We start from the raw sequence: 24,289 nt of genomic DNA on the forward strand, positions 1-24,289 counted from the left end.
CCTGATCAAAACAGCAAGAATGACTTGGAGACACTTGATTTACTAATGTTAGAAAACGATACTTTCAAAACTGTCATTTAATTTAGACTTCCTCTAGTTCAGACTGGCTTTCTTCCCGTTTACCTGGAAGAACTGTAGAATCAGAGAGATAATGTAATCCAACCACTCCATTTTACAAATAAGTAAATAGAGAATCCCTTAGGTTACATGACACAGCTCAGTTTTAGCAGATCACTTGACTCCTAGACCAGCATTCCTTCCATAAGTGATCAATGTGTAAACCAGAAATAAGTAAAATTTCTTTCTTTTTAAATTTTTGAAAATTAATACACATGAGTGTATACCCATTGTAAAATACCCAATACAAAAATATAAAGTGAAGTCTACCTCCAAACACATGCTGGTTAATCCATTCTCCTTTTCAGAAGTAATCCCTCTGAGTCCTTTCAGAAAATTTTCTATGCATTTACATACATAAGTATAAAAACTTAGGATTTAAAATCAAGTCATCTTGGGAACTATTTCTTGAGACCATGTTGGCATTAACACTTCAGGCAGGAGCTTCTGAGCTCCTTATTTTTCTCTAAGACGAATCTGTGTCAAACGTAGCAGCGGTTAACCATTTCATGGTTTTGTGCCATCTGGTTATGTGCCATCAAGCTCTATCATATTCTCAAGTTAAAAGGTGAATTTCAATGTGCAATATTGGTTTTCTTGTTGGAAATATAGTCAGTTTTAAATGCCACCAACTCAGGTCCATGCCTCATGAGAGAAGAAAATGAATGACCCACCCCCAAAATCCAAACAGATTTTCTTGACAGTTTGCTTGGCCCCCATCTCAGCAAAAGCATGCCATGCTGTGAAAAGCAGAAAGTTGTGAGGACAACCTATACAATCCCATTAAAAATAATCATAATAGCTAATGAAGGTTCTGGTAATGTGTTTTCCTTGTCACCTCCCTTAGCTGTTGTAACTTTCAAGCAACCAGTAAAATCGGAGTGTAGCAGGACGAGATCTGAGCTCTGTTCAGTCACTTTCTTTCCTGCTGTCTTCCCCATCCAGCTTTTCCCTCTCTGATTGTATCTTCCTACTTATTTCTGACTATGCATGGAAGCGAGCCACATTATCTGAGTTGTCACTATTATTGAAGAGAGCCATTTCATCATGAACTAGACTAGAGAGGACAGAAAAAGAGCCCTGGCCTAGAAGCCCCAGGGCCCAGCTTGCTGCCAGGCCTGGTATCTTCAGCTGTTTGACCCTGAGCAAGTCCCTTCATTTACCCACAGCTCTGAAGTGACAGAGTGAACAGAGGTGTTCTCTGAGGTCTCTTCCAGTTCAGTTCCCTTCTATTGGAAATTCAGTTCCCTTCTATTGATGTATTAGGAAGTGACTGACATACACCCACCTGTGTGCGCAGTGGTCCTCCTTTTATGAGTCCCTATACGTGAACACAGACCACACATTCAGCAACAAGAAGACATGGCTTTGTCTTTGTCTCTGATAGAAGATAAGCTATAGGTGCTGTTTATTTCCCCAAAGGACTTTATATATAAAACCCAAGGACTGTTAAATTTATCAAATGCAATAAGAGAAAATCTCATCTGCTGTTGAGATAGCATCCTAGGAGCCAGGTCAGAGTACTGCATTTGCTCACCAGAATCAGGCCAGACCAGAAACCCATCCTTTGGTTTGGTTTGATTCATTGTGAGTCAGCAGTGAGTTTGTACCTGTAGAAATCAAACTGTCAGATCAGATGGTAAAGTTGATCCTTGAACTGATATTTCTAGAGTTGCAGCACTGGAGAATTGTAAGTTGCTCTGCAACAGTGTCATCTCTAACAGCCAGATTCTGCCAGGAGAGCTGGGCGGATCTTTTATAGGGTGAGCATGGAGGTTCAGCAGGTCAGGTCTGATCTGTATCCAGGTGTTAGGAAACCAGGCTTCACTGAGATTGTAACAAGGGTACAATAGCTTTCAGGGAAATGAACCAAAAGTCCAGGGGGTCTGGAGGCCTGGGTCTCAGTCTCTCTCTTCAGGGCAACTGCTGAGAACCTTGGGGCTTTGGAAAAATCACCTGTTCTCTCTGGACCCTGGCTTCCTCACTTCTAAAATAGAAGGGTCAAGTAGATGGTCCTATTTGCTGAAGAGTTTTATAGCTTCTGATATGCACCTGTTTGGTCACACACAGACCAAACAGAAAGTAGAAAACAACGACAGGCATGCAATACCTTTCCACTGGTCCTTTCAGTTACACATTACCTTTTCAAACAAACAAGGATCTTCTATAAGGAAAGTCCCATTAGTCATATGTTATAGGTGCCAGGCACTTACAGAAACTCTCAGGCCATAGACATATCTGCTCTTCCTTCATTCACCCTTTTATTCATTCTGTATACAGAGTAATTACGTGTGTGCCTGTGAAGGAGAATCGGAAAAACAAGGGATGTTTCCACCTTTCAGGACACTTTAGAAAGATTAAAAAAAATAATAATAATAATCTCCTGAACTAGCAATTAAAAGAAACCAACGAGAGTTTCCCAAATAATTATGAGTATCTGGAACCTAAATTTTTTTTCTCATACTATCATTAACCATGACTGGTTTCAGGGGAAGGTATTCTGTTCAGTTGGAATTTACAGAACCTGGATCTCTCTGGGAGCACTGAATCAACTTTTGCATGAGGAATCCCAAACCTTCTCATCATCCCTGTCTGGCGAGTGGGTTACTATTCCTTTAGAAGGTTGAGAGGATTGTTGGCACCTTTACCTTCCTCCGAAAACAAGACTTAACAAATAAAAGCACACCAAGATACAGTTCTCATAAGACCTTGTGCATTTCCTTTCTAAAAAGAATTTAAGTTTCAACAGAGAACAAAGACTAAACACCCAAAACAAAGAGTTTCTAATGATAGAAGTTGGGACATCAGCCCATGAGAGAGAGAAGGGCTGCTTTGGGGGCAGGAGGCTCTGTAGGAGCCCTTCGGATGTGTCCACCTGTGAGTAAATGTAAGCCACACTGGCACCCCACTCCAGTACTCTTGCCTGGAAAATCCCATGGACAGAGGAGCCTGGTAGGCTACAGTCTATGGGGTCACACAGAGTCAGATACGACTGAATGACATCACAGTGCAGTCCTACCTTCTAAGGCCTTTCAGAAACCCAAAGATGCTCCAAAGGGCAAGTTTCAGTTCTGCAGATGGGTTTATTTACTGCCAGTATCTCCATCTCCAAGCTTACTTTCCTCTTCACCAGAAATAAATCTTTTGGAGGCTTATGAAAATTGAGTATTAGGAAAATTCTTCCCTCATCTACAAGATTGCATCCACAAGTCCCAAAAATCACTTCCTTGACCTTCACATATATAAGGTCAAGGAAGGTCTGTGACTCGGAGAAGGGGCCTGGAAGAGTCGGTGCAGGTGTCTGGTCCTGCTGGATTCCAGCTAAAATGGAGGGTGTGTGTTGGGGTGGTCTCTTTCCTCTCAGTCCTTCCCTGAACTCACTAGTTCATGCTGCACTGCTCTTCCAGATCAATAAGTTATTGCTGAGAAATCATTTCAGTATGTGACGTAAATGTCTCCAGTGGAGCCATCCCCCTCCATAACCCACTGTCCTTTCAGTCTGTGCCCCAGAATCCTTGCCCCACGTGCCAGAGAAATTCAGCTACCCTTGTCCTTTTCAGGGGAAAAAACACTGATATCTTGGCCCTGACATTTCACCCTTTTTTATCTCAGAATGCAGAAACCCCTTCGCATTTGTTGTGTTTTTTACTCAAGGTTAATAAAGATCCCCAGGCACATGCAGTTCCGTGCTGCATTCTGAAGCCTGTAATTGTCCTTCCTTCTAATTGGGGGAAAGGTTACTCTAATGAACCAGCTACTGATTGCCTTACCTATTCACTGTTTTATCAGTATACCTTTACCGGTAAATTCTTTGTTATCTAGATCCTGAAATTTATTTCATTTTTTTTAAGATTTAAATTTTTTTTTTTTTTTACAAAATTGCTTCTTTTATCTTATAGCAGACTGTGATCTTTTTGCTTCTGAGTACTTTATAATACAATTTGAACATAATAGAACATTCTAAAATAAAGCCAGGCAGGGATTTCATCCTAACCACTTAAATGCTGGGAGAGGCAGACTGTATTTTTTAAAAAGATAGAAGGAGGGCTGGGATGGAGGAAGCTGGATCACATAATTCAACCAGTATATTTGAGGCTTCTGCTGCATGCTGAGTGCTGGTCTAGGCTCTGAGGATACAGAAACAAATAGGACAGCATCCTGGCCCTCACAGAGATTCATATTCTGATGAGTTCATTCATAACAAAGGTAATTCAAAGCTAGCAATACCCCCTAAAGGCTGTTTGTAGCTTATTTCTATGACTGTCTATGGGATCTTAAATCTGTTTGGAAAGATATGTTTTAAATCCTGTTTTCTTGGGCCATTAGAAACCCATACTTGTCCCTGATCAATGTATATGGTTATGTGTAACTGTCATAGAGTAAAAAAGTCCCTCTAAACAGCTTTTGAAGGGATAGACAGAGAAATCTGTCTTGATGGCTTGAAAAGAAATGGAAGAATTTTAGGGAAAACTACCAAGCTCCAAAAGCATTCAGATCTACTAGTGTTCAGACATGGGATCAGGCAGATGAAAAAGCCTTCTAGCAAGAGGGAGCCAGGGTCATGGAAGCATGGAGACCCCACTGAAGGAGTTAGAAGCCAGGCTGCAGGCATTTGTTAATATGTCTGCTGAGTGAAGGTGGAAGAGGAGCTGTGGAGACAAGGAGTTGTGGTGGAAGCAGATGCTGAAATACAGAACCCTGAAACCGGCTTGTTCTCAGAGTCATCTGACCCAACCTCCTGCCTCCAAGCATATCCTGCCTGCACTGTCTGACCAGCTGCTCTTTCAGCTCTCCAAGGATGGATATTCCACAACCTACCCTGTCATCTGTTCCAGAACCACATCCTCCTGGCACTTAGAAGTTTTTGCTTTTAAAGAATGGAGGCAGGAGAGAGGTGGTCCAAAAATGGGGAGACAAGCAGAGCAAGTCAGGGCAGAGGACTTGCAGGGGAGCTGGAGGTAGGAACTGTCTTCGCACATCACCCTCCTTCACACTCCAGGGCGGTGGGAACACTGGAAGGGGGAGCCCACCATCTGGAACCACCCTCACGGAAGCCCTGGTTGGCAGAGCGAAGGTTCCTGTTCCTCTCCAAGAAAGCAGTGGGAATCTAGACATCTGCAGTCTCTCATGTCTTCAGTACCCTTTTGCATTCTACGCGCTTTGTACAAGTCATTACTTTTCAAACCAATTCTTGGATGCAGAGAAATCTTGGGTAGTCCAAGTGGCCTTAGATCCAAGTAAAGGACATGAGGTCCAAGTGGACATAGATCCAGGTAAAGGACATCAGCAAGCCCTACTCCATTCAGACTTTTCCATCTGCCTCCACCCTCTCAGTCACATTCCTGGAAGCAAACCAGAAAGTTCATCCAACAAAAATCACTGAAAAAATCTGAAAGCCTAAGTGCTTTTTTATTCTCCCTCTGTTTTCAAGGCACAGTGTGTCTGGTCTGATCTCACTCCATTTATAGTTCTCTGGCTTTCGTGGCTCTGCAACACAGGACTGTCAGAGCAGGAAGGCAAGCAGAGGCAGGATGGCTGCAGACACAGAGCAGAGGCTGCTGCTGGCATGGGAGCAATAGTCCCATGGCCATCACAACCCACACTGGGGTCCTGGTGTGCCGTAGAGGCTTCATCTTCCCCCATTCCTTGGGTTTCCTGGAGGGTTGAGTCTCATTACCGTCCCTGCTCTCCCTGACCCTCCTCCCAGCCCCAGGCTGCAGTGAGGCCCCTGACTCCCTTTCATTCTGTGGAAGAGCAGAGTCTCTGCCTGTTGAAATCTGGTCCACCCTGAGGATGGTTTTTGGCTGAAACGGCTGCAGTTGAGCAAAGAAGTTCTGACTGTCAGTGTGAATGAGTCCTCCAGTAGGCTTCAGCAGGTTCCCTGCCTCTGTGGTTCTAATTTAGAGAAGGGGCAGGGGCGGTCCCAAAGAACTGAGGATAGACCAGATGATCTCTTGAGATTCCTCCCAGAACCTGACTTTTAAATAGCAACACTAAGATCCAGTTAACACACAGGCTTCCTGCCAGGAGGTACTCCTCCTCACATGACACCCCATGCACCTGGGAAGATGTTCTTCTAGCATGAGACACAGTGCACAAATTCTGTGTGACCCCATAGACAGCAGCCCACCAGGCTCCCCCGTCCCTGGGATTCTCCAGGCAAGAACTCTGGAGTGGGTTGCCATTTCCTTCTCCAATGCATGAAAGTGAAAAGTGAAAGTGAAGTTGCTCAGTCGTGTCCGACTCTTCACAACCCCATGGTCTGTAGCCTACCAGGCTCCTCCGTCCACGGGATTTTCCAGGCAAGAGTACTGGAGTGGGGTGCCATTGCCTTCTCCAGCAAAAATAGGTCGCAGGGAGGAGGCTTAAAATCTGCCCTCACTGAACTGTCATGCCAGGGGATGTGTGTATCTGCTGACCTGGGTCTTTGACCTGGTGGGCCTATACAACTGTCCAAACATTGAGTGTGTGTGATAAATTCCCCTCTGACACTCATCGCAACTTCTGAGTGTTCTGTGCAGTTTAAAATAATTCTTACCATGTAAATATGTTACATTTTAATAAAAAGATTTTTTTTGCATTTTACTTTTGTAATATTTGGGGTTTTATAGATTTTTATTTTATTGCCAAGTATACTTTTGTAAGGGAATGTTGAAGTCTTGAGTATTTTTATTCTTTTCAAACTATAGTTAATGTCAACTGTAAGCACTGATAAATATTATTCATATGCGATTTTCCTTCCTCTCCATCGGGTCTTTTTAAGGAACTGTGTTTTGGCATAGCATTTTATTTAAAACTCCGCTTCATTTTACACATTGTGAATACTGAAGACTCTGAAAAATAAAGATGCATTTAAAATCTCTGTGCTGCTACATTTTAGAAATGGTAATGTGCATTGCTTTGCCAGAGTGGTAATTAAATGTTTAATGGTTTAGAACTCCTAGTTCAGAATGGGGGTTCTAGTCATTACTCACAGTACGGAGCCTCTGAGTCAGCCCCCACTTCTTGGGAGATGCACACGAGAATGGTGATTTCCTGCTCAGTGTGGAAATATGGTTATGTTGACATTATAGTTACTGTGCTGTGGTTTTGAAATAAATGTGTATTGAAAGCACTTGTGATAACATGGTCTGCATTTTGTTTTTAATCAAACTCCAAATGGCAATAGAAGTGGAGCCAAAGCTCCCTAAGTATTTGGGCAGCAAGATGTGGTGGCAAAACAAAACAAAAGTCTGGGAGCAGGACAGGATGGGCCGATCCTTCACTGACCAGCCCCGAGACTTTGGCAATTCCTTCAGCACTTTTGGAGCTCCTGTGTTCTCATCCATCAAAAAAGAGAGCTAATGTAAAGGAGAGGGTTACCTGTGCATTTTGTGATGATGGGATAAAGTGATGAACCTAAGGGACCTGGCACATATGGATTGCCTGGTAAGTGTTATTTGCTTTCTTCCTTTCCTTCCTTAAATCCCTCTCAGAGTCTTCCTTTAAAAAAAAAAAAATCAGTATTCGAAATTAAAAATGTATTGACCTTCTGAGTAAGATGATAGTTATGAAATCCTTACATGTTTAATACTGTCTCTAATTTGTCATAGGAGTTAATTCCCAAAAATGTTGATCACAACTGGATTGTGTTTAGAAGTGTGGCAATGTTTGCATAAGTACACTGCATTAAAAGTCTACTGGTAATCTAAAGGGATTTGCCTTTGCAGCATTTAAAACAAAAGAACAAGCAGCAAAAGCTATGAAGATAGGTTCGGAGTCACCACAAAAACATGGAAGCACTTTAATAGTTTCAAAGCAAGCGCTTCCCAGGTTAGGTGGTGAGGAGACTGTTCTTGGAAAAACTTGGAATCATACATACCCTTTAGACTTTGGAAGGAAAGGTTTCCTTAGCTTTCCTGGAGTAGTTATCAAATATTAATAGTCCTGTTCTCTTCTTGAAGGTTCCAAAGTCTTCATTTTTTGAGATATGGAAAAGTATCATGCTTTATTTACATCTTGCTATAAATGATTTTAGTATAGAACAGATCATAACTGTATTTTTGTTTTATATCCTTAACATATCATGGACATTTTCCCATGACAAGGGAAGCTTTTATAATTTAAAGTATTTACTTTTATTGTTGGACATTAAGGCTGTTTCTGGGGTTGTTGTTACATATTTATCCTCCTTCTACTCTCTGATTATTTTCTTAGAAAAGATACCTAGAAGGAGAATTGCTTGGTTCAATTATGAAGACTTTTAACTCCTGACAAGTATTCCCATGGGCTTCCCAGGTGGCACTAGTGGTAAAGAACCTGCCTGCCAATGCAGGAGACATAAGAGGTTCATATTTGATTCCTGGGTCAGGAAAATCCCCTGAAGGATATCATGGCAACCCACTCCAGTATTAAGAATCCCATGGATAGAGGAGCAGAAGCCTGGTGGGCGGAAGTCTTTGGGGTCGCAAGAGTTGGACATGACTCAGCAACTAAACAAGAATAGAAAAACCTGTTTCTTCTCTACACTTAATTGTGACACCAAATGTGTGAATTTCTCCACACCAAGCAATTCTCTAATTCTCAGCAGTCACCAACAGTTGAACTCGACTCTGACAATAACCACTTGGAATAGGGTAAACCCCACAGGTTAAGGGCTCAGTCTCATAGGAGTTCCCCTCTCCTCCTTCCTCTTTAAGACTCCAGTTACAAGTCCAAGTTGTCACCTCTGCTTCTGACCCTTGAAAGGATATAAATCACAGGTTCCCCAATCAAAAAATAGGCAGGAGATCTAAACAGACTTCTCTCCAAAGAAGGCACACAACAGGCACTTGAAAAGACATTCAACATCCCTAATTATTAGAGAAATGCAAATCAAAATTACAATGAAGTAGCAAGCCACAACGGTCAGAATGGCATCATCAAAAAGTCTGCTGCTGCTGCTAAGTCACTTCAGTCGTGTCCAACTCTGTGTGACCCCATACACGGCAGCCCACCAGGCTCCTCTGTCCCTGGGACTCTCCAGGCAAGAACTCTGGAGTGGGTTGCCATTTCCTTCTCTAATGCATGAAAGTGAAAAGTGAAAGTGAAGTCGCTCAGTCGTGTCCGACTTTTAGCGACCCCATGGACTGCACCCTACCAGGCTCCTCTGTCCATGGGATTTTCCAAGCAAGAGTACTGAGTGGGGTGCCAATGCCTTCTCCAATCAAAAAGTCTACAGATGATAAATGCTGGAGAGGATATGTAGAATAGGGAATTCTCCTACACTGTTGGTGGAAATGTAAATCGATGTAGCCACTATAGAAAACAGTATGGAGATTCCTTAAAAAAAAAAAAAAACTAAAAACAGAGTTACCATATGATTCAGCAGTCCTACTCCTAGGCATATCTGGAAAAGATTAAAATTTCTATTTGAAAAGATACATGCACCCCGCTGTTCGTAGCAGCACTGTTTGCAATAACCAAGACATGGAAGCATCCTAAATGTTCATCAGTAGATGATTTAAGATGTGGTGTGTGTGTATATATTCACATACACAATGGAATATTACTGAGCCATAAAAGAGAATGAAATATTGCCATTTGCAGCAGCATGGATGGACCTAGAGATTACCACCCTAAGTGAAGTCAGACAGAGGCAAGTGTTATGTGATATCACTTACATGTGAAATCTAAAAAATAACACGAATGAACTCATTTACAAAACAGAAGCAGATTCACAGCCATAGAAAACAAACTTCGGTTATCAAAGGGGAAAGGGGGGCAGGGATAAATTAGGAGTTTGGGATTAACAGATACATACCACTATCTCTAAAATAGCTAAACAATTAGGATTCCCTGTAGAGCACAAGGAACTATATTCAATATCTTGTAATAGCCTATAATGGAAAATAGTCTGAAAAAGATTATGTGTATAAATATAAAAATGTTATATATATATATATGTGTGTGTGTGTGTGTGTGTAATGGAATCACTTTGCTGTACACCTAAAACTAACACAGTATTGTAAATCAACTATAGTTCAATTAAAAAAGTAAATCAGAGATTTCCATAACCCCTCCTCAAGTTTGATAATTTGCTGTAACAGCTCACAGAACTCAGGAAAACAGTTTCTGTACCAGATTACTACATTGTTATAAAAGAATGCAATTTAGGAACAGCCACTAGAAGAGATGAGTGGGCTAGGGCATGGGAGAAGGGGCACAGAGCTTCCGTGACCCCTCTAGGCATACTGTTCTCTCAGCACTTCTGAGTGTTCACCAGCTCAGAAGTGTGTTTTCTCTAAACCTTTTGGTTAGAGGTGTTTTTTTTGTTTTTTTTTTTGTTTGTTTTTTAATGGAGGTTTCATTACAGGCACAATTGAGTGCATCGTTAGCCCTTAGTGATTAGCTCAACCTTTCCAGGAGGTTGGGGCCGATGGGCCAGCCCTCTAATCAGCTGGTTGGTTCCCCTGGCAACCACCCACCCCGCCATTCAGAGGCTATCCAGGAGCCCCCAGCCCATAGCCATCCATACCATACAAAAGACATGTCCTTCAGAGATTCCAAGGGTTTTGGGGTGTGTGTATCAGGAAGCAGAGGCAGAGACGAAATTCTGTTTCTTCCTGTGTCATAAGCCCCATTAAGGTCCACCAGCAAATGAGTTAATTTCAGGGATTCTGCTCAGGTGGAAAAAATAACAAGGAGAGGCAACAGGAGGCCGCTCTTCCTTTCTGTTCTTTCTTCACTTCTCATAAACCACACACCTGGGCATGGGCCCTGATTCAACCCATTAGTTGTTTCTTCCATTAAAACACTGGACCTGATGATCTTTAAAGGCCTGATCAATTCTGAATTCCAGCAAGAGGCAGAAAGAAGGCAGTGATGCGGGAAGGTATTGGGCTGCACCCCGCAGGCCTGCAAACCCAGGGCTTGTCCAACTTCAAGACTGAAAAAAAGGCCCAGAGTCAGCAACAGAGACATCAGTGATTTAATGGATGGGGGAGCTTGCATGTATGAAGCAAGGTCCTGGAACAACACCCCACCGTGTTTGTGGCAGACAGCAGACAGGACTTGGCGGTGGGCTTTGCTCCGGGGCAGGGGCAGATTACTAATTAAAGGGGAATTGAAGTCAAGTTGGCCCATTGGTTACCTGGGAAACCAGCCAGGGAGCACGCCCCATACCGCCCCTTTGATAAGCTGTCTGGTGGAGAGGTTCTGATCTAAAGATTAGAACAATCATTACCTGGGGCCAGGGGCAAGAATGTAGGAAGGTCAGTCATGTGAGTGGGGCGTGAGTGAAGCAGGCACTGGTTGAGCAGGGGATGTACAGAGAGCAAGGAAACAGCCATCTTGGGTGGCCTGATCATACAGAAGGGGTGGTGGGAAGGGTGGAAATTCTCAAGTTTAGATAAATGGAGATGGGAGGGCCCTATATGGGAGACTTTGGTTTTTTCCAGAAGTGGTGTCTTACAGAACTGTTTCATGCGTAATTTACTGGGCTGGTATCATTTGTTCCCCAAAGAAAGCTAGGGTATATTTTGAGAAGCTCAGAATCATATTTTCCATACTTTTATATTTGCTACCATATCAGTAAACTCATGATGTTGTGGCCATCAAGCCAGCAGCCACTGCAGCTGCCCCCAATTGTGTACTTTGAGGGGATTCAAGATGGAGAAAATTGAGATACTGGCCCTAGATAGTTAAGGTGCATACAAATGATTTCAATAAGCCTACTCTTGCATCTTCTCATACACAGAAAAACTCTAAATTCATTAACTTTAGATGTCTGATTTTCTTTAATTAACGGTAATCTTTTGACTAGGTCTTCCCCAGTGACTCAGCAGTAAAGAATCCACGTGCAATGCTGGAGACACAGGTTCAGTCCTTGGGTTGAGAAGATCCCCTGGAGGAGGAAATTGCAACCCACTCCAATGTTCTTGCCTGGGAAATCCCATGGACAGGGAAGCCTAGCAGGCTACACAGTCCATGGGGTTGCAAAAGAGTAGGAACCAACTTGGTGACTAAACAACAACAATCTTTTGACTATCTGGTTTTTGTTGCAAAACTCCTGTATATCCTGGCTCCTCCCTTATATCTTCAGAGCTGTCCCTTGGAGCTATCTGAGAAACTGTCTTCCAGGCTTAAGTCTCCAGAAGTTTCACCAAATAAAACATAGTTCTCAAACTTTTATGTTGTGCATTTTTCAGTCAACACATATTTACTTTGACATCCCAGTGACTCAGATTGCAAAAACAACCTAACTCCCATGCTTAGCTCAGTAACAATGATAACAATTTTGGGTGCTTGCTAAGTGCCTGATCCTGCTGTAAGCACTTTCCAGGCTTCAGCCCTCATAGCAAACCCAGGGTAAGTTCTATTATTAGCTCCATTTTGCATAAGAACAAATTGCCCAAGGTCAAATAGGTGATGAGCCAGGGATGTATTTGAGCTCAGGTTGTGGCTACAGAGCTCTGGGCTCCAACCAGGAGGAAGTAGGTCCCGGGCAAGGCTGTGTGACACACCCACACCCACACCCACACGTAAAGGAGCTTTCCCAAGAGCAGTGTATTTGCATGGCCAGCCTTTGTACAAGGCCCTGTTCTAGAGTCAATTTACTCTTCACAACAGACCTGCAAGGTAAGTGTCACTGTTCCTGCCTCACTGCTGCTGCTGCTAAGTCACTTCAGTCGTGTCCAACTCTGTGCGACCCCATAGACGGCAGCCCACCAGGCTCCCCCGTCCCTGGGATTCTCCAGGCAAGAACACTGGAGTGGGTTGCCATTTCCTTCTCCAATGCATGAAAGTGAAAAGTGAAAGTGAAGTTGCTCAGTCGTGTCTGACTCCTAGTGACCCCATGGCCTGCAGCCTACCAGGCTCCTCCATCCATGGGATTTTCCAAGCAAGAATACTGGAGTGGGGTGCCATTGCCTTCTCCTACCTCACATATCACAGTAAATGCTGGGTCTAGAATTCAAAAGTCCAGGGTCATCATGTTAGGCTGGAACCTGGGACCTACACTGGAGTGCTTGGCCCTGGACACACATCTCCTCAGGCAATGGAATACAAAGAAATTATAAGGGATTAAACATAACTGCACAGAGCACAGGTGGGACAAATTACGGACAAGAAGATACAAAAAAGGCCACAAACCAACTGCCATTTCTGAGGTCCCAAGAGCAAAAGCAGGGTACGCTGTCCATGATCCCCACTCATGACACCACCAAGAGGGTGGGCAGACCACCTAAGCTATGTCTCCTGCCCAGCCCAAGGACCCCCCCTGTTGTTAACCCCTTTAAGGACTCAAGCTGCTCCTGTCCCAGAGTGCACAAGGGCAGCTGTTACTTGTTTTCACTGCCTAGTGCTGCAGCACAAACCCCAATAAAGCCTTGCATGGAATTCTCATCTGGCCTCAATTTCTAGTAACTAAAGAAAAAGTCCAGGGACCCATGTTAGTGACAATCCCTCTGTGTCAGGGGCCTTCAGACCAGGGCACATGAGCACAAGAGTTTCACAGAGTGACAGATTTAAGGAAACCAAGCACTCCCTTTCCTCAGACCATCAGAGAGTACCTGCCGACACAAGGTCAGGGCTGAGATCAGTGAGAGGCGGTCAAGGTGGCAGGACCTGACTTCTCCCATGTGATGCATGCCTGTCAGGGCTGCAGCCTTACCTAACTGTATCTCAGAATGTTTGAGATTGCAGTGAAGCACGGGGCTTTGGAAGCTCCTCCTGTCTGTCTCTTCCCCACTCTCAGCTGGAGGAAGAGCTCTAAGAGAGTCCTTTGTCACCCAGCCCTCCCTGTGGGCAAAATCCAGAGCCTTTCAAAGAGGGGGAGGAAGGTGTTTCCCTGTGTACTTCAGATAGCTAAATAGTACACCTTCAAGTAAAGGAAACATTCTAAGAACTAAGTTAGTATTTTATATTTTCTTGGGCATGTATTCACGCTTTTTAACGGCTTTATGGAGATAGAACAGACATTCAGTTAGCCTCGGGTATTTAAAGTATATGACACAAGCTCTGTGCTACATGTGCATACCCATGAAACCACTGCCACCATCAAGATAAATGAACTTATCTGTTGCCTCTTTAACATCCTTCCCTCCACCTGCCCTATCAACTATATCCCATCCCTAGGCAGTCACTGATCTGCCTTCTGCCATTTCAGATGTTTCATTTTCTAGAATTGTATATACATGGAACAATACAGTAGATATTCTTTCTTTTTCTCTGGTTCCTTTCATTCATTCATTCATTTGCTCCATGCATCAATATTTTGCTCCTTCTTATTGCTGAATGTATCCATTGTATGAATGTACCACAATTTGTTTATCCCTTCACCCGGTAATGGATATTTAGACTGTATCTGGTTTTTGGCCCTTACAAATACGAGTGCTATGAACATTTGTGTCTTTGTATGGAAGTATACTTTCCTGTCTCCTCGGTCAATACTTAGGAGTGGAATGACTGGATTATACAATAAATATATGTTTATTTAAGAAGCTGCCAAACTATTTCTGAAGTGGTGGTCCCATTTTACATTCTGCCAGCGTGTAGGAGAGTTTCCCTTATTCCACATCTTCGTCACACTTGGTATGATCAGTCCTTTCAAATTTAGCCATTTTAATAGTTGTTATGGTACCTCACTGTGGTTTTAATTCACGTTTTTTTCTAATGGCAAATGGCATGTTTCCACATGTTTATTTGGCATTCATCATTTTTTTTCTGGTGAAAGGTCTTTCAAGACTTTTGCACATTTATTCTTGGGTTCTTTGTTTTCTTGTTACTGCACCTTGATAGTTCTTTATAGATTCTGGATTTACCAGTGTTTTCTCCCCATCAGTGGATTATCTCCTTTTTTTCCGTTTGGCCACACCACGTGGCTTGTGGGATCTTAGTTCCCTGGCCAGGGTTTGCACCCACGCTTTAGGCAGTGAAAGCATGCAGTGCTACACTAGATCACCAGAGAATTCCCAGCCCAGTGAATTATCTTTTAACTCTTTTAACAGGGTCTTTCAAAGAGAAGTTCTTTATATTGATGAAGTATGATTTAGCAGTTTTCTTTTATGGACTGTGCTTTGAGTGTCATATAAAATCCTTGCCTACCCCAAGTTCATGAAGATTTTCTCCTATTCTTTCTTCGAAACACTTTATTGGTTTTTATTAAATTTTGTCAAAACATTACCAAATACCATAAATCCATATTCATCTTTTGCCAAGTCGCTTCAGTCGTGTCCGACTCTGTGCGACCCCATGGACTGCAGTCTACCAGGCTTCTCTGTCCATGGGATTCTCCAGGCAAGAACACTGGAGTGGGTTGCCATTTCCTTTTCCAATTCATCTTTTACATTGATGCATTACTTGATTATAAGCAAAAGATGAATATCATCGCTTCCTTGTTATCATTGCCACCTTCTCTATTGTTCTAAATTCCTACCATAGATTTCAGTGTCCACATTCTACCAATATTGTGGATTCTTCTGTAAATAACGCACTTGACAATAATTATTGATGCATGCTTTGTAAGCCCTAACACACTCACTTTATCTCTCTGCTATTAATCTTTCTCATTCTAGTGATAAATTCTAAACTGCTGCCCTCTAAAATTTAACTTTACATTTAATAATTGTCAAAATTCAAGTATCTCTATGTTTGATGTTAGTAATAATCATGGTATCTTGATCCCAAATAATTTTTAACTTATTTTTTTAAAATTAGCTTTTCTTTTCACAGATATGTTTTAGTTGCAAAGAAGTATGATAGTGTGAACAATAAAAGACTTTCAAGCTTAAAAATATAGTTTTTCCTGTATTTCTTTTTAATGCTTTGTTTTTTAGATGCTATTGTTAAGTCACTTTAGTCATGTCTGACTTTCTGTGACCCCATGGACTGTAGACCGCCAGGCTCCTCTGTCCATGGGATCTGTAGGCAAGAATACTGGAGTGGGTTGCAATGCCCTCCTCCAGGGGATCTTCCCCACCCAGGGATCAAACACACGTCTCTTATGTCTCAGACATAAAGACATTCAGAGAATGGTTCCTGTGTTGGCAGGAGGGTTCTTTACCACAAGCACCACCTGGGAAGCCCTTCCTTAGATGCTATTAGTTACATTTAAAAGAATGGTTTTATTTTTAAATGGCAGTATTTGCAATATGCCAGAAATTACATCCTTTGTAGCACTTTAAGCTGTGATGAAAACTTTTAGATGTCAATGTAAAAATTATAAGGGTGTAACTAAAGTTTTCAAAATTCTTTCAGGAAGTATGTGTTGTTTTTTTTTAAAGGCAATGCTACCACTCACTACTACTTACAGCCACCGCGCCACCTCTCACAAAAGAACTAGCAGTGGAGGCCAGTGCTGGCTGAGTTCTGGGCGTGCTCCTGGCAGACGGAGACACCGTGCTCAGAAAGTGGATTTACCTTGCCACATTGACTGTTCCTGGAGGGGCCCAGGCAGCAAACCAAACATCTCAAACTCCTCTTTTCTCTGAAAGGAAATTTAAAGGTGAAGGTCACAGGCCAAGTCAGTCTTACACCCTGTGGGTGGAGAATCTCCTCAGCACGGTAGTTGGGAGGAGGCAGGAGGCAGAAGAGAACAACAGCTGGAGAGTGGAGTGTGCCTCTCCATTTACAGAATCCCACCCTCCCAGCCAGCTCAGCCACTTTCTCTGGCATTGCGGTCTGCTCCTTTCTTCTATTGAGGTTAGCCTTAATTATAAGGCAGTGTCAACCAGTCACACTGAAGCTGGATTCTGCTCATCCAGTTAAGAGAATGGAGACCCAGGAAACCTTGGATATTGAGCAGACATGGTTTGATGACAAAAAAGGGAACAGGAGTGGTGGGGGCCCTCAGCGGGGTCTGACCAGGTACCTGGGGGACAGGGCCACAATGAGGGGCAGAGAGAAGGGAGCACCTTGGAGATGTGTGCCTCTCTGAGATGTGTGTGATCACATCTGGGATTTTAGGAATTAATCTAAAATCTCATCACAAAGAATGCAATTATTCTTATAATTTTGCTATTAAAATTATATTAATTAAATTAAATGATTAATATTACATATTTAAATTTTAAACTTGACATCACAGTGCAGGAAGAATATTAATAATTGCTCGGTGTGGTCAGCTGCAGTTTTGTGGTGCTAAATAGATGCTCACTTCACTAAGAACAGTAGAGAAACCAGGGATGTTTTTGGATATTATATTTTCCTGGACTTTTTTTTCTCCATTCCTTTTATGTTCTGTATTATGTCTAGATTAAAGGTGATGTGCCATGGATATTATAAACACTTAAGTAATATTTTCTGCCTACAAAATGTTGAAGTCGAAAAACTGACATTCTTTTCTAAAAATCCATTTTGATAAGATGTGAATTCCCAAATAGACTTTATTCTTGAAAGGCTCATAACCAAAATGGAATTAAATACCAACATTTAAACATAATGGTTAAACAGTATTTTGTTTAACATAATGAATGATAGACACCAAGCCAGTTGGCAAATATTCGAATTATGATTTAATCAAATCTCTATTATTCTGCCTTGTATTATTTTTAATTAATGGGCTTCCCAGGTGGTACAGTGGTAAAGAATTCGCCTGCCAATGCAGGAGATGCAAGAGACACAGGTTTCGATCCCTGGTTTGGGAAGATCCCCTGGAGGAGGAAATTGTAACCCAGTCCAGCGTTCTTGCCTGGAAAATTCCACGGACAGAGGAGACTGGTGGGCTACAGTCCAGGGGGTCGCAAAGAGTTGGACATGACTTAGTGACTGAGAACACAGCTCACAAAGACTATAATGTTCTTCCTAAAGTTATCTAGCTACCATTGTCTCTCAATATTCTTTTAAACTCTCATTCTTGTTCCCTATTCATTTGCTAATTTTAAAGGGCTTAATTGTGTTTGAACATAAAATTAGCAGCTTTCACAATCCTTATAATTGGAGCATTTTACTCTTACAGTAATAAATATGCATATATAGTTCTACCGACTAATTGAATTTCAACATATGAAGTATAGAGATTTCACTTCAAGATTCAGCTAGACATTTATAGTGAGTGTGATCTATTAACAATAAATCTAAATGGTGTGTCCTGTGCATGTCACCAGAGTTGACAAGCTGAATTGATATAATGGTAACCTATTAACCACAGCTGTAGCTCAGGCACAAGCTCGGGGTGCTTTAAATGATGAAAAAGTACACATTTATGTTATTGAATGCAAGTCCGCGTGCCTGCTGCACAGCGAGGCCAAACAATATCAAAGCATTGGAATTTGGAGCAGAGAAAGGTTTACTGCAGGGCTCCAGAAGGAGCTGGGTGGCTCATGCCTTAAAATCCCCAAACTCCCTCAAAGCTTTCAGCAAAGCCCTTTTCTAGGAAAGGTGAGGGAGGCGTGGTTAGTTGTAGCAAACATCTTGGTGTCAGATCCTTTGTTCTGCAAGTCAGTCACGGTCAGGTAATGATGTTCTTATAAATCTCCACCAAGCAAATGTTACTCTCTGTTCTGACAAGAAAGGACAAGGCCCCAAGACTCAACTTTCACCCTCCAAGGTCCAGTTCTGGTTAAGAGGAGGGGGTCCTTGTGCCTGCCGGTTACCTTACCGGGGAGCACTAGTCCAGCACCCAGTCTGGGTCCTCCCACCAGTGCGCAGGCCCTGGTGAAGAGGCAAATCTCAGCTGGCTGATAATGGCCATGTGCTCCGCCCATGTTACAGTTAAACTTCCAAAAGCTGGGGCTGAAGGTCAATTCACAGATTTTGGGCTGAATATCAAGTCCCTTGGACAGCAAGGAGATCAAACCAGCCAATCCTAAAGGAAATCAACACTGAATATTCATTGGAAGGACTGATGCTGAAGCTGAAGCTCCAACACTTTGGCTACCTGATGTGAAAAGCAGACTCATTGGAAAAGACCCTGATGCCAGGAAAGACTAAGGGCAGGAGGAGAAGGGGTTGACAGAAGATGAGATGGTTAAATAGCATTGCTGACTCAGTAGACATGAGTTTGAGCAAACTCCAGGAGATAGTGAAGGACAGGGAAGCCTGGTGTTCTGCAGTTCATGGGGTCACAAAGAGTCTGACATGACTCAGTGATTAAACAACAAAAAACAAGGTCAAAGGCAAGCTTTCAGTTCAGTTCAGTCGCTCAGTTGTGTCGGACTCTTTGTTACCCCATGAATTGCAGCATGCCAGGCCTCCCTGTCCATCACCAACTCCCAGAGTTCACTCAAACTCACGTCCATCGAGTCGGTGATGCTATCCAGCCATCTCATCCTCTGTTGTCCCCTTCTCCTCCTGCCCCCAATCCCTCCCAGCATCAGAGTCTTTTCCAATGAGTCACCTCTTCGCATGAGGTGGCCAAAGTACTGGAGTTTCAGCTTCAGTATCATTCCTGTCCATTACCAGATGTCAAAGCAAGTTTGGTCTGTAGCCTCTCTCTCCAGGTGACATGTGTTAAATCAAGCTAAAATTTAACTTGAATATAGAGGCTTAAATTGTGCTGTCTGACTTTGGAACCAGGCCTTGGAATCCAACCTCTAGTGCGGGAAGCCCAGGTACTTGCCCAGGTGTACCGCCTCACCTGCCTGACCATGTGGGAAGATGATCTCTTTGCATTGTTAATGGGCTCCTAACCGTGGCTGCTTAAGGGTTACAGTTGAGCTGCTCAAGGACTGGGCTATGAGACAAGAACTCTGTACTCTGGGTCCCAATAACTGTCCACCACACGGCCAGTGTCTGCCACCAGAGAGAGAAGCCTGGTTTTTGTTCTAAATCTCATCTGTCCTAAAAGGAAAAAGGTGCCCAGCTCTATTTCTTCCTCCTGGAGAAATGAACCAACCCCTCTCTTTTTAGGCCCCTACCTTAACCCCACCTTCCCTGATACTTTATTCTTCCAACTTCTGATTCCTTCTGAAATTGAGTGCTCAGGTTTGACCCACATCCACTCTACTAGATGACTGCTATTCCTTCATCTGCTTTCTGTCTTCATGTATTATGATTTGGGATTACAGATACACCCTAGTTTTATTGAAAATAGTGACAGAGCTTTTGTTTTTTGTTCTCTATGTTTTTGGAGTGATGTTGAGATACCACCATTTATTTACATTCCCCAAGTCTCTGCTTTGTTTTTCAACATAACTGTTAATTGTACTTTTTGGTTTCCTGAATTCTTTAAATTTTCCACAGTGAAAGTATATTACTTTAATAAGAAGAAAATGCACACACACACACACAGAGTTATTTTGAGACAAGAGGCCCAAGAAGGCTTGGAGCACCTAACCTGGCATCTTCCTCCCTCTTGCTGGAGGTTCTTGCTGGGCCAGCTGAGCCAGTGAAGCCCCTTTTTCTTTCACACTTTAGCTCCCTGACACCATGCAGCCATCCATGTGGCCTCAAGCACCTGCCAGAGAGCATCACACCCTCCTTATCAGGGAGCACATTTCTGGTTTCCTCAGTTCTGGGCCAGGCTATGAAGTAGCCTGTGCCATCCTTGCAAGCTAATTGCATGCAGTGTGGATCCTTTCCAGAGTTATGAATGGTCATGCCTCCAAAAACACAACAGGTTTTACGAACAAAGAATTCACAGTGTGTGCATGTGTGTGTGTGCATGTGTGTGCGTGCATGCGTGTGTGGCGTGTATTTGCCATGACACATGGGTTTACCTCCCACTGTTGCCATTCCAGTCACAGTGGCTGGGCATGCCACAGGAATTCTCCATGACTACTTCCTCCAGACTTGAACAGTACCAGGCACATGTGAGTGACCCCTGTGAAGCAGGCACCCTGGGCCCTGGAACACTCTTGAACTTCCCTGTCCCTATGAGGTCCAAGGGAATCCAAAACCCCAAGATCTAGCACAGACCCCTACAAGCTCTGCATTCACAGGGTGAGCAGGAACCCAGTGAGGAATCCCCAATTCAAGGGATTTGGGGATCCCCAGAAATCCTCGTATGTCCCCTGAGCTCTGACTGGGCTCCACCTCAGCCTGAAGCCACTGCTGTTGCCCTTGTCCCGGTAAGCACAAAGGTCTCCAAGACACACGGGCCCGGAATGCTCTTTTCTTCCTCCTCCTCTCCTCCCCAAGATTCTCTGCCTCATCTATCCCCAGGATCTCACACTTTACAGCCTAACCTACAAGTAGACTTTGCTGAGAATCCTGTAAGAATTGATCCAGCCAATTAAGTCAGGAAATTGCTCTCTAAATTTAACATGTCCATCAGTCTCATCCAAAATGGAAGCACTGATTTCCTGGGCTGAGACTTTGAGGCTATTTTGATTTAATCCAGCAAAAACTACAGCAGGCTTCCCCCACCCCACAGGCTTACTCATGTCTCAGTCAATTTTGATTTATTAAACTCAGCAGTGTAAATACCTCATAAAATACCCCTCATTAATACTCCCCTGCTGGACTCAGATATTTCCACTGCGGAGCCTGATAGCGCTGCTAAGGGAATAGGCAGAAATTTCCTGTTGTACTGCCTTGATTTTCTTTGTGTCCCTACTTGTGAATTTGTTTATCTGTAACCTCTTTTCCAACAAGGGTTTAGGGCAACATGTGTGTGGAGATTTATTCACAAATGGCAAGTTATCCTCTATTAAAGTCAAACTCTACCTGGGTCATCTGCCCCACCGTGAGAAGACCATCTGTCACCCCAGAGCATTGCCCTAATTGATCAGACCATGCCAAGAAGAGCCCACAAACATATGCACGAAGACAACGTTACATTTGGAGACTGGGTATCATCTTTAATTAATCATGCCACAGCCTAACATCCTTTTTGTTGCCGTAGCAGATTGTGATTGTGTGTGTACGTGTGTGTGTGTTCCTGAACAGATGAGGGGCCAGCACAGACTCCCAAGCAGGTCTCAGCCAACAGCTACATCGAGCAGCAACTGGAAAGCAGTCTCCAGAGCAGCACCAGGGCTGGACTCGCGCCTCCCTTGCCCCTGGGCTACCATTCGTGCACTCTGAAGGAAAGGCTGAGGGATGTGCCAGCCCAGATTAAAGGACTTCTCAGCAAAGATCAGCCTCCAGCCCCCAGTCCCCACTGCCTCTGACCGGAGGGACGTCCCTGGGCCATGTTCAGACTGCTAGGAGAAAGTGGACAACCTGGGCCAGCCTTGGTCCCCATGTCACACTGGGGCAGCACCACAATGGCCCAGCCCTGGGCAGAGAATCCAGAACTATTAGGGCCATTAGATTAGTTTCTTTCCAAGATAATCGGGATGTGGCCCAGGCCCTTCCTGGGGCCAGCCAGAGAGGGGCAGACTCAGCCCATGAGAGCCACACAGGCCATCATTTCCAACCCAAACCTAAGAGCCTTCTTGATGTCTCACTCTCCAATTCCCTCACATGCCTAGCAGGTCCACAGCCCAGACATGGCAGAGGAGATCAGCATGATGGTGGGTTGCAAGCAGGCCATGAGAGACCTGGGCTGAGCCAGAACCGCAGCCACATGCCAGCCTGAAGCCAGCCCTCTCCCCCATGGTCACTGCCAGCCAGAGCTCTCTGAAGCCGGATGGGACCCTCGCAAGGCAAGGCAGCAAGTTCCTGGCCTACTGCAGAGGGAGAACACCAAACTGGCTCCACCGTCCCATCTCCACCTGCTCTGTGCCTTTGGAAGGCAAGGAGCCCAAGTCCCCAGGACAGTGATATCAGCTGTTGGGGAAGCACCGTTGTCCAGGTGAGGCCTCAGGCCGGAAGCTGTGTTTGTTCAGTGGGCTTGGGTAGTAGGTGGTCGTGTACACGTTGGTCTGCTGCAACGGGTAGAAGTTGGCTCTGTCATCAGGGATCAGGTTATTCTTGTTCAGGGTCTGTGGGAGAAGGAAGGAACCAGAGAGAAAGGGTGAAAAGGAGAGATGGGGCAAGGGAATAGGCCAGGGCAAGGAAGTCAGGAGCCCATCGATGAGAGAACATTCTGGCTATTGACACAGTGTTCTGTTCACAATACCACTGCCCCCTCTGAGAGCTCATCCCAGTGATGCCCAGCTTAGGGCCAGGACCCCTGCACCCTTCACCCAGCCCCTGCTTCTACAGGAGGGCTCCCACCTTGAATTCCATGGGCGTGTACTTCTCATTCTTGGGGGTGCCCCCACCCTTGTAGTGCAGGTGGTTGGGGGTGGCGGGATGGACGAGCGTGGACTCCTGGGACTGGTGCTGGCAATGCTGGCAGGAAAGGTACACCGCCAAGGTCAGCAGCCCAGAGCCCAGGAAGCAGGAGATACCCGTGGCCACCAGGTGGATGAGACTGAACCCTGGGAGAGCAAGAGGCCAGAAGGGAAGGGTCACTGTGAAGACCCCCCACCAACTGCCTCCCGAGAGGAGGCTCTGAGACATAAAGGGCTTTGAGGCCAGAGCTATCAGAAACAAGGAAGCTGAGTGGCCTGTCACCAGGGACCTGTCTCACAGGACCACCTGTGGCTTGGGTCAGAGGAGGCAGCCAGTGGTGTGGAGTTGCGTGACTCCTCTTGAATACAGACTAGACAACCACTTCTTAGTTGGGGGACAAGGGCGGAACTGCCTGGACTCCCCTACATATGGTCTAAAGCAGTGCAGGACCTCAACAAGGTCTGCGTGTCCAGAGCGAGAAGTAGACTCCAGATTTTGGAGTAGGTGGGCCTCCTCCTTGTAGGGGTGGTGGTGGGTAGAAATGCCGCGTTGTGAGCTGGGGCAGGCTCCTTTTACCTCCACAGCTGGTGGCCTCATCCACACTGGAGGCAGGCAGGATCACTGCACGAAGACAAGCAGAGTGGGTGTCAGAGGCAGGGAGGGGAGGGGATGGGTCCCTCTTAGGGCTCAGTATGTCTCTCTCGCAGGACCCCTGGGTCAGCAGTAACCTGTGGGACTGGGACTGGCGACTTTCACTCCCCTTTGTCTCCCCCCGAACCTCACCTCTAAGAAGGGTTGGCCCATCCACTAGATGAGAAGGGACAAAGGCCCGAAGTGTGTGAACGTCCCACTCTGGCGTTTCATCCTGCACCCCCCAGAATAGTTCAGAAGGGGAAGGAAGTTGGGGACTCAGAGCAGAGAGGGTGGGTGTGAAGGTGCTGGCTAGAAGACCCACCGGGAATCTCGCTGTAAGGGCAGGGCCGGCTCTGGCTGCTGTTTCCAGCACAAGCGCTGGGCCCAGGAACCAGCTCCTCACAGTGCCTGTCGCGGCTTTGCACTCCATCCTCAGTGCATGCACTCCACTCAGACCACGGCGACCAGCCTTCTGTGG

The 24,289-nt window shown here is 44.6% G+C and overlaps 1 protein-coding gene across 4 annotated transcripts in view; it reads right to left on the bottom strand.

Annotated features, from left to right (window-relative positions):
- Positions 1 to 21,801: 21,801 nt before the first annotated feature.
- Positions 21,802 to 24,289, bottom strand: part of SEMA5B (semaphorin 5B) — a 124,302-nt gene continuing 121,814 nt past the window's right edge. For 3 of the 4 annotated variants that reach the window (XM_070370185.1, XM_070370175.1, XM_070370199.1), the window contains 4 exons: positions 24,134 to 24,283; positions 23,755 to 23,799; positions 23,119 to 23,324; positions 21,802 to 22,883 (listed from right to left, as the gene is read on the bottom strand). In XM_070370185.1, coding sequence (XP_070226286.1) covers positions 22,725 to 22,883; positions 23,119 to 23,324; positions 23,755 to 23,799; positions 24,134 to 24,283 — 560 coding nt within the window. In that variant the 3' untranslated portion in view covers positions 21,802 to 22,724. The remainder of the gene's footprint in view (positions 22,884 to 23,118; positions 23,325 to 23,754; positions 23,800 to 24,133; positions 24,284 to 24,289) is intronic. The other variant, XM_070370192.1, reaches the window with a different exon arrangement.

The sequence above is a fragment of the Bos mutus genome, chromosome 1, assembly GCF_027580195.1.
Source record: "Bos mutus isolate GX-2022 chromosome 1, NWIPB_WYAK_1.1, whole genome shotgun sequence".
In the NCBI taxonomy this organism is placed as follows: domain Eukaryota; kingdom Metazoa; phylum Chordata; class Mammalia; order Artiodactyla; family Bovidae; genus Bos; species Bos mutus.